Raw genomic sequence first — 16,807 nt, 5'->3', positions numbered from 1 at the left:
ACAATATGTAACCAAGGATGAGAACAACAAAACACTCTGACACCAGTAACAGTCTCTGGATTTGTATTTCAAAAATGGTAGAAATTTGGACGGAAATGTAATTTACAAGTTTAAAGTACAAAAACCTCGATAAAACAAAAGGTTGTTAAAGCCCTTAGTGACACCAGTACTAAAACAAATGACGGCTCAGCTGGGTTTCTGCTTCAGCTTTTGGTGCCAATCAGGAACTTCTTTATTTGTCTGTAAACAAAAGAGACGAGGAAAATTATAGTTAGAAGAGTATGTAGTGCATGACAACAAGAGTGCTTGTTTGTACTCTTGTGGTATTCACACCTACTAACTTCCTTGTATATAATAGATAAAAACTAGAGCACATTTTTGATCAGGTGACAGCAGCAAAAACCTTGAATGACACTTAATGACAAATAATCTATCTATGACTTCCTGTCAACCTTGCGTGTTCACTTGTGTGAACTTCTGTCCAGGCAGATTAAGGTGGACTGACTCACACAAGGGTGTTGTCAGTTCAGACACTTACAAACACAGTTGGTCTGGGTTTGTTTGGTGATTCTTCTTCTTCTATGGTCCTGCCGATACGTCTGGAGTGGTGTTTTCCTGCACCAGAGCTCCTGATACCATTTTTATCTGTTTCCAGAAGGTTTGAAGCGCCTCCACATCCAGACCGCATGCTGATCAGGACCTGCTTCATCACGGCCAGCTCCTGGAGTCACATGGTTCATAAAAATAGGGATATGAAAACCAGGGCAGAACAACAGACAGGAATCTTTATGAGAAATAAGTGGGAGTGTTGCGTCCAAAAGGCCAGATAAGTCACCAGACATGACTGAGATACCTTAATGAAAAAGTAATATTTTAAAATAAACCCTTTTCAATACTTTGTGAAATGTTTGCCTTATAATACACGTTTTAAATACATACATATATACATATATATATATATATTGTTTTTTTCTGTATTTTCTGATGACATGTTGACCCACAGGCCAACACAGCTGAACTACTTAAGCCCAACTGTGGGACGATTTGCTGTAAGTTCAACAAGCTCAAGGGTCTGCAGGGGTGGCAGCAGGGCAGAGGGGAGAACTCTTGGCCATTTCACGGTTCTATTTATCACCCCTGAGGACATGAGCCCTGGCATGTCACACACACACACACACACACACACACATGCACGCACGCATGCGCACCCACGCACCCTGGTGGCATCCCAAACAGTCAGGCTGAGGAACAGCTGTCTATGACAGGGCACATACTTTATACAGCAAACGGCTGGCTTGGGGTGACACAGGCACACTCACATGCACACACTCACATACACTATCTTGAAGGAAGTGTTGCAACACAGTGCAATAACATGTGTGGTGTGACTCAAAAAGCCTGTTTATTTTAAGCATACAAAGTTACAGCAATTAGTCGAATTATCATCTGAATGATCAATAAATAAACAACCAGCAAGTATTTTAATAAGTTTAATAAGTTAATAATTGTTCTCAGATGTGAGTGATAGCTGTCATAAAGACATTTGCTGACATCATTGCTAAATGGGGGAAATTGCAATGGACTTTTTGTTTTATGTTTTTTATTTTGTATTTCCTTTATAGGCTAAATAACAAGAACAACATACTTCTAACAGTGAACATCATCATCATGTGTACCTCTCGATGATTGAGGAGTCTCTCCAGATCGGCGGCCATGTTGTTTTTCACCTGTTGCAGAGTAGCCCGCTCCTTCCTCAGAGAACTGGGGTTACGTTAAAAAAAAAGCAACAACAAAACAAAACAAAAAAAGAAAACAGATCAGATCTTGAGCTCATAGAAGAACATTATTACATTTCTTACAAGTTACATGAATAGTGTACTGTAGTTTCTTATAGGGTCAGGTTCTGTGAATTGATGGTTTATGAGAGTCTTTAAGGCAGGATAGTGCAAGACTGTCGAAATAGCATAATGTACTGTACACGGCAGATGTCCTTTGTTCCTTTGAACATGGGATCAGATGTGAAGGTGGGATATACATTTGTAAAATGAGAGTTGCCTATGTTTATGTGTATATATTATATGTGTGACTGTACTTAAATGTGATTCAAGGGAAAAAAAATATGTGGACTGTAAATCTAGTCGACAAGGCAGGTTAACTGGCACTAAGAGTGTAAATCACTGGTATAAAACCACCAACGGCCAAATAATAAATTAAATGTGTCATGAATTTCTAAAATATAAAAAACACTCAATTGCGTTTTTTCGGCTTGTTTGTTCGGCTTGTATCATGTGAGAAAAACTCAACCTCTTTAAAGTACTGTCCAAGTATTTTTTCCCGGGGCCTGTGAAAGATACAAGCAGGAGCTTGTAATGGGGCTTGTAACGCTTTAACGCAAGTCATCTCCCAAATCTTGATAGCTTCACCACTGAGAACTCTGGAAAAGAAGATTTAAACTCAAGGGTCTTATAGCCTTTGAGCTGAGTGATTATCACCAAACAAACTGTGGATGAGGTTAATAGTTAAGATGGAGAGACTGGTGCCACATAAAGTGGGGATTCTCTGTGAGCTGTGCTGTTAAACAGAGAGCGCTGCATAGCCACAGGAAAGTTCCAATATATCTGTCTGATGGAGAAGTCTGAGAGGCTTGTGAGTATTTTAAAGCTTTTTTTTCCTCCTTGCCCCGGGTGTGCGCTCATTGCTAGAGAGCAGCAAGAGAAAACCTGCAATCTGTCAGTTTGCATATTTCGCAGGTTAAAATACAGTAGGGGGAAAGGGGGAAGGGGTGGGGGAAGAGGTGGTGGTGGTGGTGTGAGGGGGGGGGGGGTTTAAGTCAGCACCAGACTATGCTGATGTGGAAAAACTCAAATTACTGGGCATACACAAACTCATGCACTCATGCAGGTTTGCACAAGGACAAGAACAAAGTAGGTGTGAGAAGGCCTGAAGAACACACAGAGCAGAGACGCCCAAGGGCGAGGAGATATGCCGTGCCGCCACGATGAGTAAATTATGAGATACATAATGTAACGAAATAAACGTACACACAATGAGCAGCCTAGGCAAGGCAGAAGACCTAATGGCTCTCAATTAAAAATGTGTTGATTTTCTTTGTAGTGTTGTGTCCGTGTACCTGACATCGTCCTCCAGAGAGTTGATTCGCTCTTTCATCGAGCTGATCTGTGCATCCCTTTGTCTCACCGTCTCTATCAGGTAGCTATATGGCTGTTGCGTCTGCTGTAACAGTTGGTTGGCTGCCAACAACTGAGGAACACATGCATGTGCATAACTGAGCAATTATAGAATCAATCATTTCATCTACACAGCGTCAGGATAAGCTGCAACTTGAGAAGTTCAACACCTTAAAGTCATGCATGATGTGACAGCAGGACCTAAACATCTGTCACCACGATGCTCATTACTCTAAATATCATTTGAATGCTCACTTTTAAACACTGGTGTTAGCAGGAATATTTCCACCTTTAAACTCTCCTCACATGTGGTTAATGTTATAAAATAGTGCAATTCCGTCAATATTTGTCAATGTCTCTTGCAGCAACAACCACAGCCAAGATTTTATCTTATCTCTCATGTCATCAGGGTGGGTTCAGTTCCCATAAATGTGTGTGTGTGTTGTTGTTTTTTTTTTTTACGAAGGCATATCCAAAGTTTTATCCTTTTTATTAATATTAGCACACTTTAATTAAAGATGAGGACATAATGTGGGAATGCAATGAAAGCTCACAATCTTAACAACTGCTTTCTTTCTTGCAATTACTGGCAGAGAAGCACCTTTATAGTGTTTTGATAATCCCTCATACAAGAGTCTGCATGCTCAGTCAGTATTATGCTTAATCTGCAAAACAATAGATAAAGTTTGGGTGTTACTCATTAAACCACTTTTACAGCCAGCAAGCAGTGAGTAGAACTGGGTGGGAGTGTAAGGACAATAGTTAGTTAGTCAGGGCATCTGTGTGGGCGGTTAAGTGGTTAACACCCTTGCTCTTTCTAGTGACTAAAAAGCATAATATTTCACCCCTTTCTTTTCATACTCCATGAATTATGAGGTATTCCAGACGAATGCCAGTCAACACAGCTGACAGTTGAATAGCCGGCTTATTTAGTCTCAAATCTGCAGAGCCTGGCTTGCACAATCTCTCCTCTCACTGAGATTATAATAAGGAGTGTGAGAAAAAAAAAGAAACGAAGCGTGCTAGCCGCCAGAGCTGTCATTCTCACAGTTTCAGACCTTACAGGATGATTTTTAGCATAAGAGCACGAGTAACAGACATAATTCACACACAGTCACGCGCAGGCAAAAATACACACACCCAAAATTAAAGTCTCAGCGCTGCACACACACGCACATGATGTGCCAAACACAACAAAAGTCTTGTGTGGTGAGCTGTTCAGTGTCAACAAATGTGACAGGTACGAAGACTCTAACTTCTCGTTCTTCTCATGCAAAAGGTCTGTGGCGTCTCCTCTCAAACAACCTGTCATTTTCCAGATACAGCGTTAAGGAACATTCAGAGAATTTGAGGGACTATTGTTAAACCTGGACTAAAGCTTAAAGGAACAAAAATAAGCAGAGGAGGCTGTTTGATGATACACACGGTGGCCAATTTCACAAGCTGCTCAATTCCTTTTCTCCTGGTCTTTTTTTTCCTGTCAGAAAAGTCATCTTAAGTGTGCTTTGACGTCACAGCTGCTGAGAGAGCAATCAGGTGTGTTTCTGTTTTGGTCATGGACTTTGACAGCAGTGTTGTGCGACGGTGTGAGAATGTAAATGGTGGGTGATGAGAGAGGAGCACGGATCTGTGATAATGACTCTGCTCTGAAACCAGCTGAAATCAGGTGAAATATCATGGCTCTGAGAGAAGTTTGTGGAGTAACCATCTTCTGAGTTGCTGCAGGAGATCTGTGATGGTGGGAAAACAACTGTATTGCAGGTATCGACTTGCAGAGCTTTGAGTTAAAAAAAAGAAAAAAAACGAACGAAACAAAACAAAAAAACCCCATTAAATTAAACTTAATCCTCTGAATGATGGTCCTCAGGCAGACACACACGTGACTGCTGTGTGTGTGTGTGTGTGTGTGTGTGTGTGTGTTACCTCTTCAGATATCTGTCCCGCCTGTGACTTGTGTCTGTCCAGCTCTCTCCTCAGTGACGTGTTGAGCCTCTCGAGCTGAAGCACCCTGCGGGCCAGGTGAACGCTGTACAGCAGCCACACAAACACAAACGTAGCGTTGGAAATTCCAAAACATGACAACAGCAACAAGTTTACACTAGTGTGCACTGGTGCACTGCCACATTGTTTACCCCACACTTTACACAGCAGCTGGGATCAAATTGACTTTTTGGCTGCGCATGCATATTTTAAATCAAAGTTAAAGTGTGGAGTAAGACCAACAACAAAATAATTGTTGCCATTTTAGAGGCAATTCTAGACCGAACATGTACAGTAGAAAGGAATTTGATTTTTTTTTTCATATTGGTGACTTCCTGTGGGACTATCAATGAACAGTTGACTGATGGTGATGCACGCTGCTTTTTAAGCTGCTCCAAGGAGTTTTGTACATGAAGACACATGAAACAAGCACAAAACATGCCACAACATTGGACACAATTTTCTGCTGCTGCAGATGGCGGCAAAGCAAATCTACACATGATTGACAGTAAAATACTGCTAAGTAGAAATTCATTAATGAAAGAAGAAAATGGCAGATTCCACCATTAAATGTTGCATTTAATTGCTATCACAGAAACAATGCTGACCACGAACAGTATCAAAACTGGGCTTGATTTCATGAAAATCCTACAGATTATACCTTTAAGGATGCAGTTGGCCAGGACAACATGCCTCTACTGTTTGTTATTAATGATTCTTTCAAGAGTTACGGTATTTCTATTTTTTCCAGTCCAACATTGCACTGATATTCCCTGTTTCATAGGTTTAGCTTTCCAGGATGAGTGAAGTGCGTAAAGTAGAAACAGTTTCCCCCCCTGCTCCCTGGTCTTTGAATAGCTTCCTCTTTTGAAGCAATGTCAAGCATGTCTCTTTGTTTTTGTGTTTTCACAACTGAAATTACATTTTTTTTTACCACAGAGGGAGTAAAGTACCGAAAAAGTCACGGCTGGGTACCAGCACTAAATTTCAGGTACGTATGTATGTAGATGTGGTCAGGAAGGAGCATCTGAGATTTATGAAGTGAAATATCTGCCTATTATAAAAGTATGCCACCGTATTATATACTGTTACCTCTGTTTTAGTCGTCTTTTGGCCGTTGTGGGGACATTGGCTCCATAGCCATATGAGAACAGAACTCTCTCTGCCTCCTCTTCATTCTCAACTGGCAAGAGAAAGAATACACACAATACAATACATTAAAACTGTCCCTGTGTCTGCAGGAGCATTATGAAGACAGTGCGGTAATGTCTGTTTGTTTTTTTATTTGTCCTGCTTAGAGTGAAATCCTGTCTTTTTTTCCCCTCCACAACGTCTGTCTGTTCTCCTGAACGTCTGTCTCCTCCACTGTCACAATACCGTCCATCACAGGTCCACAGTAGCAATTACACAGTTCTTCATTATTGTTCCCCACATCTTAATCCAACATGATGCTCCCTGCCAGTTTTATTACATAAATTCTCTGAAGCTACACCCAGGCATTTAAAGGAATCAGCGCTTGTTCGTTTGTCCTCTATTTGACTTCACAGTAACGTGAGTAATGTAACCGGTACTACAGAGCCAAAGCTATGTTCTTACTTTCGGCAGCCTGCATGGTGACCTGGTCCAACTCCTGCTCGAGCTTTTCATACGTCTCCAGCCGAGACGCCTGCTCGGCATTCTGAGCTTGCAGCTCCGCCGACCGCTTCTCTGATGACGTCTGCAACCTGTAAAACTCCTGGGTCAGAACCTGAAGCAGAGGAGGAGAGCAGAGACAGAAAGAAGACAGAAGTGGATGAGGAGCAGGGGAGTGGACAAAGAAAAATAATTACTTTTGAAAGTGTGCAAAAAGATCTCCCTGTGGAAGGATGTTAACGTGAATATCACATTGTGTAATAAAAGGGTGGATAATGGATCTCCAAACTGGTTATCATTTTTTAAATATCTGGGCCGTAACATATTTTCTACAAATTACAAAAAAAACTGCTATTTTGTTGAAATTTCAAATATATTCAACCTTATTTCTGCAAGCTTCAAACTGTGTTATATTGTTTAAAAAAACAATACTGACAGTACAGAGACAATACTTAATGAATAAATAAAATTAAATAAAACAGTGTTCCCAATTTTTATGGCAATTTGTGTTATTAAAATGTAGTTCATGTTTCATTCAACCTGAATACGAATGTGAAACTCAACATAACTCTTACTGTTATACTTTCACAGTTGCTGTCTTAGCAAATGTGAAAACTATAAATATGTACATATATTTACTAAAAATGATTACTTTTACCATTCTTAATTTTTACATATTTACTGTAAAACATTTACAGACATAAACAAAGAAACATTCACAAAGAGAAAGAAGTAAAAGGAAAAAGGACAAAAAAAATTAAAAATTAAACTGGTTTTAAATTCCTCTATTAGAAAGAACTGGAACAAAATCAAAGGTGAACAACAAAGCCCAAACTAGCTTTTCATGCACTGTTGTAAAAAGAGAAAAGATCTTCTTCCTTTCCATAATAATGTACAGAGCATGGCCCTCTGGCAAGCAGGGGTAGCAATGGGTTAAATACAGGTGAAGAGGTGGACCTCAGTAAAGTGCATTCAGACATTGAGAACAATCTGCACTCAATTAACTTCTTGTATAAACGGGTGTGCTACAGTCTGAGATAAGAGCCACATACAAAGACCGGACAGACTCAGTCCTGAAAGTGGACCGTTCGTTTCCAAGTTATCTGGAGATTAATAGCGTAGCTTTTAGTTTCATTCGCAGTGTTTTGAATTTTTCGTTGTATTAATTCATGTGATGTTTGCTGCAAGTGAGCAACTTTACTACCGCTCTTTCCTACGTTTCACAACAAAACCTGTTAAAACAATGTTAATGAGGAGCTGTGTAGAACTGTGAGACGTTCATTTAAGGAACACTCAGGGTGATAATCTGTAAATCTGAGCATATGAGTCACAGTGTGCTATTCACAAGTGTGTCATGTTCAACATGTGAACATGTACATAATGATCCAAGGGGGATTTCTGGTCTGCTATTGGCATATGCACCTAAATTGTGTTATTTTAAAGCTGTTTATTAACATTATTATTATTTCAGCTGCTTATTATTTCATCTATCTATTAAACCATGAACTTGTTTGATCGTCACGCCGTGTAGATTTCAAACCAAGGAGTAACAATAACTGGCTGAAATGAAGTCATGAGAGCGGAAAGTAAGACTGCACAGTAATACACTAGTAACCGCATATACCCTTGTAGATGTAAGAAGTTTCTTCTCTTTTTTGTCTTCATGTTTAGAGTACCTCAAGTTTCTTCTGCTGTTTCTCACATTCCACCTGGCACTGGGCCAGGGCCTTAGCCGTCTCTTCCTTAACCATCTGAGCGCGCTCAGCTTCGAAGGCGTGCAGCTTGGCCTGGTTGGACAGCTCTGCTACCCGGCTGTCAGTACCCAGCTGGAGCTGACGAAACCTGCATACAGACACAAACAACTCACTGAACACGAATGTGAGTAGGTGTGTTAAAAATGAGATAATGTGTTTTGGTGCAGACGGCCTATGTGGACATAATAAAGCAGCTGCGTCTCACACAGAGAGTAAACTAAGCTCTGGGCTTCTGGTTGAACTCGGGCGTGCCTGGTGGTTTCAAACCAATGTTGCGATGTCTCTCTTCCAATAGATACGGTTACATTTGCTGACGATGTGCATAATAATGTGTCTGTTCAAGAGCTGGCAAGGAAGTGGCACGGCTTGCGCAATGAGCAACTTTTATGTTAAGTTTTAATGTTCCGAGTGTTCCATGGCACACAAGAGCATAGCAACTACAGCGTTACAATAAGTCACCAAGCAGGAAAGCCAAGTCTTAAATCATTTTGTTGCAGAACAGTATTTTTCAGTGGCGCTCGCAGCAACGTTTGATCTTGTTTGAAGTTTCTTGTCTCCAGCTGGCAGCTATAGAGAGGTGTTCCACTGATGTCTTTAGTAATTAGTTTAAGGAGACATAATGTATTCTGTAGTGTCTGTTGACAGCAGTGAAAGCTTGCACGCAACATGGACGCAGTCAGATTCACCTTCAGCAAATACCGATCAAACCTGCTAACGTACACATAAGTGGGTCATAATTATCAGGCAGGTAAACCCGAGAATTTTCCACTTAGCTCTTATATTATCTTAAATTGAGCATCACCAGGATAGAAAAGCAATTCCAAGACATCCCATTTTGCTCTAGGTTAGTATGAAGGACACTTTTTCATTATTTATAGATATTTTATACACAAACGTTTAATTGATTAATTGAGGGAAAAAAAAATCAACACATCACTAGAAAACGAAAATAAGAATTTGCAGCAGCACTGAAGGTAAAAACCAGGATGGGCAATGGTTTTCGAGTCCAGTGCTCTTCCTCGGCTTTCAAGCACACACTCACACAGACTCTATTAAACCACGGAGGGTGGTTGGATAATATTAATAACTCTCGATTACAGCTGACCTGATAGGATTTCATCATCCGTCGAGCACAGGCCTGAGCTGTGTGCTCACAGTGGCAGACATGTACACTCGGTCGACATTTTACGCCGTCTTTTATTACTGGCAGCTGCAATCCAGACGCAAAGAAGCAAAATGTTTCTAAAAAATAAAGCGCATTTTTCCAGAGGAGCGTAGTCCAGTATGGAATTCATCTGCCTTTTCAAATGCCAAACTTAACAACAATATTTAAAGCTACAGTAAAAACACCTGACTTGGGGGTCCAAAAGGAAATTTCATCAAGAGTTAAGGTCTGCTGGACAGCCGAAAATGGAAACCATTCTGAGTGTGTGTTTGTCTTTGTTTTGGACAAGTTGATCTCCGTAGCCAGCCTGTTTGCCAGCGTTCTGATAGAGAACGCTGAGATTCAAGCTGGCCCTCCATCCTACAATCATCTGACGCCATTTCAAGCTTGTCCGCCTCATTCTTTGCCCCAAAAATAGGGGCATGCATGGGGTTAGGGGTTAAGGGCTTGTGGCTAGCATCTGTCGTTGCTGGCTTGCGATGCGACACAGAGAGGGAATGTGATCACAGCAGAGACTGAGTGCAAGGGAGAGTGAAGTGCGCGTGTCTGTGTGTGAGTGTGTATGGAAAGACCAACAGCTGGTGGTTTGGATCTGGAGAAATGACTGGCATGTAGTAGTAACCCAGGACAGGGACATGGTGCTGCTGCTGCTGCTGCTGCTGTTTGTGTCTGTGTCTCTGTCAACCTTTTGCACATACAATATTGTAAAACAAAGCTTAAAATAAAAATGCTAACAAGTATTGAAATAATGCAAATTGAGACACGTTGTGGAAACATAATTCTCTGTTATTCTGATAAGAAATGTGTGTGTGACTAGAAATATTTGATTCAAAATCAGTTTTTTTTCCATATAAGACAGACATGCATGTATGTTGCAGAAATACAGCACAAAAGCAGGATAAACTGTTCAGCAGGTTCACTGAAAAATCTACATCCAGTAAGAAAAAAATGTTACGTAGATCATATGTGCGTGCATGTGTTGTGTGTGCAGCACAGCTCACAATATACCTGTAGCAATTTTCATGCAAGACTCAAAACTTCCTATGAGGCCCTGAACCGGAGACACCTTTTAAGGTTAAACCGGGATGGGCACTCTTACCTGGAGCAGACAGGGACTAAAGGACTTGGATACAAGTCACCAAAACTAAATATGGAAATTTGAATGCAACATTTAAATACATCATACAAAATAAAAAACACAAAAAAACACATCAAGTCCAAACCTATTTGGCACCACAAAAAAAATCTCACTTTGTCATTGCAAAAGCTTATTAAGAACAATAAAACATGTGCAGAAAGTAAAAAAGCTGTTTAAAACCAGTTTAAGGACATGCATGTTTTCAATACTGACAGCATTTTGTCTCTCTTTTCGCATTCAAACTGCACTGAAAGTATTTCAGCCAGGCAGCCCAGCCAGTGACACCAGTTGGTACAAATCTGACCTTCAGTGAACTCTGACTTCCCGTGTGACCTCCTGACCTCTCGCTTACAGCGAAGCGTTCATGCGCTCTTTAGTAATAGACAGACCACAGCCACTAAAAGCCTGCCGCACCCACAACACGCGCTAATGACAGACTGCTGCTGGCTCACACAGCAGCTTTCAGGAAAATACCCAGGATTTCCAGCTGGATATAAACTCATGTTATAATCATGCACAAATTTAGAAACAAGTCACCAAAAAGCACAGCAGCCCCCACCACCCCAAGCACAACAAGTCAACACTTTGATGAATGGCCTGCAAAGAGGAGTAATTAATTTGAAATATGGTACAGTTAAAGTAGATGACAAAAATCTGCACCGACTGGCCCAAGTTCTCTTGACAGTTGAACAATTGCCTTCAGGTGAAGCTCTAACTTTTCCTGAAAAACAGCTGATTGACAGGGCATCCAGGAAGTAACCCAATGTACATTTAATTCCAGAAGCAGCAGTTCAAGGTAGCAGAGTTTAACTTCTAGAAAGCTGTCAAAGATGTCGAACATGACAGTGTTGCCAAATGTGACACATCAGATTAAACAACGCAAGATGACGGGGTCTGCCTTGAGAAACGGTGATTACTGAGAGGTAGAACAGGAGCAAGGACATTTTTGGGAAGTGAAGTTACAGGAACAATATTACTATATGGTCATCAAATTTCCCCCAACACCTATTAACACCAACTAATACTACTGAATGATTGTGTTGCAGTCATAGAAGAAGAAAAAGCAGAAAGAATCAAAAGCAAAACTAGCAAAACTAAACGCACTGCACTGAATGTAAACTACGCGGACATCTGTATCAAATCTTCACGGATAGCGAAACTCACTGTTCCAGCAGTTGGTCATATCTGGACTGAGTGTCTCTCTCAGCACCCACTGCTCTGTCCTTCTCCAGCACTGCATTGTCTCTGGCCTCACGCAAGTTCCTGGTAAAATACAAACACACACACACACACACAGTAAAAAAGCTACACTCAACACTTATACAAAGGAACCAGCCTGTAATGTTATGTTGTACATAGCATAACAACTTATGCTGTCACTTCCTTTTATTATTTTAATGCTACTGTGTGAAACGTCTCTCTTCGTGACTGACTGGCTGAACACTCGATATGACAAGTGAACAAAATGTCACCTTGATTTAGTCCTTGAACTCAGTTTAGAGTATTCACCAACATGGAGAGTTAAGTTAAAAAAAAAAAAAAGAAGACTGATACCTGTTCTCCCTCTCATACATTTCCCTGGAGGTTCTCTGCAGGTTGTCTATCTCCTGGCTGGTTTTTAGCCTGATGTTCTCCAACTCCTCTCTCAATTTGTTCTCGTACTCGGACTTGTAGTGGTCTCTGCACCAGAGAGAAGTTCAAAGAAAATTTGAACGGAGGTACAGCAGAGGTAATCATCAGTGTCAAAATATGGTGATTTCTGCACGCAAATGTTTGGAATCAGAAAGTTGGCTGATGATGGCTGGTGTGAAATGGCAAAGTCTAACCTGGAAGATACATATTTCTCGTAGGCGTCCTCTCTAGCCTTCTTAGTGTCTTCTAATTGTACCTGAGGCCACAGAAACAAGAAGTGAAAGCGTGTTAGATGATTCCTTTAGATTACTGATTGCTTCCAAGCTGATCGACTGTATGAACCTGCAGCCTCTCCAGGCGGTCTTCTGCATGTGCACAGCGGACGCTAAGCTCCATGTTCTGCCTGTGTAGGTACTCCTTGTCCTTCTGCAGGAGAGTCACTGACTGCTGCAATGTTGCCATCTGGTGGGCAAGGGCAGAGAAATGAAAAACTATTCCAGAATACAGTACACAGAAAGACTTAAAAGTAGTATTTTAAAGGCAAAACAGTGTGTGTTTGTGTGTGTGTGTGTGTGTGTGTGTGTGTGTGTGTGTGTGTGTGAAGCACCTCTTTGCTGAGTGTGTTCCTTTCCCTGGTCAGTGCAGTATGAGTCAAGTCTAGCGTCTCATATCTCCTGGTTAACTCCTTCAGTTCTGCTTCGAAGCTGTCGCGCTCACTATAAACCACAGAGTAAAAGGAGAACATACATTTTAACTTACATATCCAGGATTTAAATGCAGGAGAAAACTAGGATTAATTACGTCACATTCTTTGTCTTCATTAAAAATGATTAAAGTAAAAGCTATCTCTAAAAACATTTCAAGAACAAACTACTCAGTGCATCAGGTAGCAGACACACCTGACCATGACATCAACAGGGACTTTAACGACATCACAATCTAAATACACAGACAGTTTTGTAGCTATAACAGCTTCCACTCTTCCGGGAAGGCTTTTCACAAAAGTGTTTCTGTGGGAATTTTTGCCCATTCATGCAGTAAAGCATTTGTGAGGTCAGACACTGATGTTGGACCAAAAGACCTGGCTCACAGTTCCAGTTCATCCCAAAGGTGTTCAGTAGGGCTGAGGTCAGGAATCTGTGGGGGCCAGTGAAGTTCTTCCACACCAAACATGTCTTTATGGACTTTGCTTTGTGCAGTCATATTGGAAAAGGGTCTTCCCCAAACTGTTGATACAAAGCTGGAAGCATAGCATTGTCCAAAATGTCTTGGTATGCTGAAGCAACAAGGCTTCCCTTCACTGAAAGTAAGGGGCCGAGCCCAAACCCTGAAAAACAACCTCAGAAAGTGTTGTGTCTGGATACTTCTGTCTATATATTGCATCCCAAATAAAAAGAAAAAAAGTCTTGTCCAGGTTGTATTACAGTCATGGACTTAGTTAAGCAACTCAGTGCATCAGGTAGCAGATAATTCACAATCATCACTAATATGCAAGAAAAAGGAGAAAGCTGCTCTAAGATCTACAGGAGAGAGAAACCTGTGGCGTCAAAGACACAGACGCACCGCTTGACGTTTGGGTAGTTGTCTCGCCGAAAATCTCCCTCTTGGATCTGCTGTTTGGTGTCAGCCAGCTCGAGGGTCAGCCTCTGGCTTCTCAGCTCCAGTTCGGTACGTAGCCGCCGCTCCTCCTCGTAGCTCTGCGGAAACACAGAACACACAGCACTAAAATTGCATGAAGTATTCATATTACTAGATAAACTACACAAATAGGTAGGAATTCATGTCCTGAAGGTGATACATTTTTCTAAATATCGCTCTGTGCTTTCTCAACAGTGTCGTGCCTGCAGATTATCTCGAAGCAGAAACTCCTGAAACAAACACATTCTTTTGTCTTTTGTTGAATATTTAACCGTCTGTATCTGTTTGAAGACAGAAACAGTGACAACAAAGGCAAGCACCTGTTCAGTAACAATGCAGGTACACTCTGTAGGATTCGAGTTACGCTCATTTAGTCTCAAAGGCTCTCATGTTTGCCGAAAAAATATTTTCTATATAACACACCATAAGCACCCAGTATGGAAAGTGTCTTCAGCGTGTCGCGCTATTCATCAATGTCCCATTTGTGTCCTCAGGGCCATAGTTATTTCGAGCACACTATAACTGAGACATCTAGCGCGAAAAGGAAACGCTTTAGGTGGCTCAGATCACAGGTCTTCCACGTTTGCACACCCAGTTTAAATGGAACAGAACTTGAACTTCGCACTCTACACAGTTTCTGATTTGAAGAGAGATGAGAACGAAATTAAGAAAAACTGTGATAAAATCTTAAGAATACAATAATGCATCAGTGGGATAAAAGAAGTAGCCTGTAACTTACAAGCTAGAAACTTGTGTGTGTGGGTGTGGTACCTCCATCAAGGCCTTCATCTGGGCTCTGTGTGTGTCCAGCTCCTCGGACAAACTGCCTTTCTTTACACGGAGTTCAGCCAGCTGAGCCCGCAGAGGAGCCACCACTTCATAGAACCGCATCTAAACACACAGCACAAAGAAGTGCTCACTATGAGGGGAAATTCATCATGCATTGCCTCATATCTTGTTTCTCGGGTCGGCGTCAGTGGGGTTCAACAAAGTGGTGTATAAGTTAGAGATAGCTCTCTCAGACTAACTGCTACGTATTCCTGTATGGAGACTTTGTCATCAGGGAGGTCGCGGAGCTCCTGGTACTTGTCCTGGGAAATGTCCAGATCCCTGAAAGACCTCCGCAGCTCTCCGGCCTTTTCGCACAGCTGTCGGTTGGTCTCTTCCAGCTGCTGCTGCCTGAGCAGGATGGCCTCCATCTCTTGCTTACGCAGAGCCTGCTGCTTCCTACAGTTGACAACCAGAATAAATGGTGGGTTTTGATTAAAACCAAAACTTATGACGGTTTGTGTGCTCCTAATCTGATTTTACTTGGTATTTAATAAGATGTGTGTTAACCGTAGCTTGTCAACATGACTGTCAAAACACCATATGACTGTACAGCTGAAAGACAACTAGAGAGAGGCAGTCATCAAGTACCAATTTTTCAGACATTTGTCCATTTTCTTGCCACAATTGACGAATGAGCAATTACAATGGCAGGGCTGCTTTCCTACAATACAGTCCACTGTCCACTTTCCTCACCTGTTGTCCTCTTGAGCTAGTTTTAGCTGGCTGTCCAGTCTCAGGGTTAAAACTTGTTTCTGATGTAGAGCATCATTCAGCCTTTCCTCCAGTTCCTCGATCTGGTATACAAAACAAAAACAATGACAGGACTATTATTGTAACAAAGCCTTTTATTATGTCACTATGTGAGGTGGACAGTGTTTTTATGTTACTATAAACATTATCCATCTTTCCTCTGGCTTGGACTTTGCAGCATTCCTCCCACTACCTTGGACATATGGTCGGCCTTCATGTTGTCTATGATCAGGTTTTTCTGAGAAAGCTCGATTTTCAGCAGCTGGACGTTGTGCAGCAGCTCTTTCCTCTCGATCAGCTGGCGGGTCACCTTCTGGGAGCCGCCCCGCTGCTCGTCGGACGAGGAGACATCCTCGGTGGTAGGCACGGTTGTCTCCAGGCTGATGTCCTCCGACTCCAGGTCCAGGGAGCTGGAGACGTTGGCTGCTGTCGGCTTCAGCTGTTGCTTCTTGGGAGGCATTTTGTATTGTTTTAGTCCCGAGTCTGTGAGCTCTTGTTTGCTAGCTAACGTTAATTAGCAAGGCGAGCGACCCGGTTACTTTAGCAGAGATTACGCCAGATTAAAGAGTGAGCGATTTAAATAACAGATCGCGGACGTCGCGATATGTTGTACTAAAACGTTACTTTGCACCAAGGAGAACTGAAAACAAATCTCAGGAGAGAGTATTCTAGTTATATCGTTTAAAATAGACCAACAAGGCAAACATATTCAAGAAAATACTACGTAAATCGTCCCACAGCATTTAAGTGGCATCCCGGAACGGACAAGAGCACACGGGGAATTGTTTTTGTTTTCAAGGGTCCCGCTCCTAGCCGCCTGCTAACCGCCAACGGTTCAATGGTGTTGCGTGGCTTTGATTGCAGCGCCCCCTGCGGCAGTGAAGGTGAAATGCAATCAATGTACTTCGTTGCAATGCAAATATCATGCAGTACCTCCTCCACCAAACAGGTGTCGCTCTGAAATGAGTACTTCTTATGAATCCGGCCAACTAGTCCCTCTTCTGCCGTTCTCAGCTTTGTTTTTATTGAACAAGTATTAGATGGCCAGTCAAAATTCAGTACCGACTTTAAAATGATTTTACTTAAAAACCGTCAAATG

General features: G+C 41.7%; 1 protein-coding gene across 1 annotated transcript; it reads right to left on the bottom strand.

The window, feature by feature from the left end:
* Positions 1–46: 46 nt before the first annotated feature.
* Positions 47–16,533, bottom strand: pibf1 (progesterone immunomodulatory binding factor 1). The gene is made up of 18 exons (XM_046401498.1): positions 15,902–16,533; positions 15,652–15,752; positions 15,156–15,354; positions 14,899–15,018; positions 14,053–14,186; positions 13,097–13,205; positions 12,832–12,951; positions 12,684–12,745; positions 12,412–12,537; positions 12,022–12,120; positions 8,477–8,642; positions 6,765–6,915; positions 6,261–6,351; positions 5,112–5,214; positions 3,131–3,261; positions 1,677–1,761; positions 539–721; positions 47–240 (listed from the first exon to the last, which is right to left on the bottom strand). The coding sequence occupies exons 1-18, from the start codon at positions 16,166–16,168 to the stop codon at positions 187–189; spliced, it is 2,301 nt and encodes a 766-aa protein (XP_046257454.1). The 5' UTR covers positions 16,169–16,533; the 3' UTR covers positions 47–186.
* Positions 16,534–16,807: the final 274 nt, after the last annotated feature.

Source organism: Scatophagus argus, chromosome 10 (assembly GCF_020382885.2).
Source record: "Scatophagus argus isolate fScaArg1 chromosome 10, fScaArg1.pri, whole genome shotgun sequence".
Lineage (NCBI taxonomy): Eukaryota > Metazoa > Chordata > Actinopteri > Scatophagidae > Scatophagus > Scatophagus argus.
Note: the sequence above shows the minus strand (reverse complement) of the source record. Positions and strands in the feature narration are given on the sequence as shown.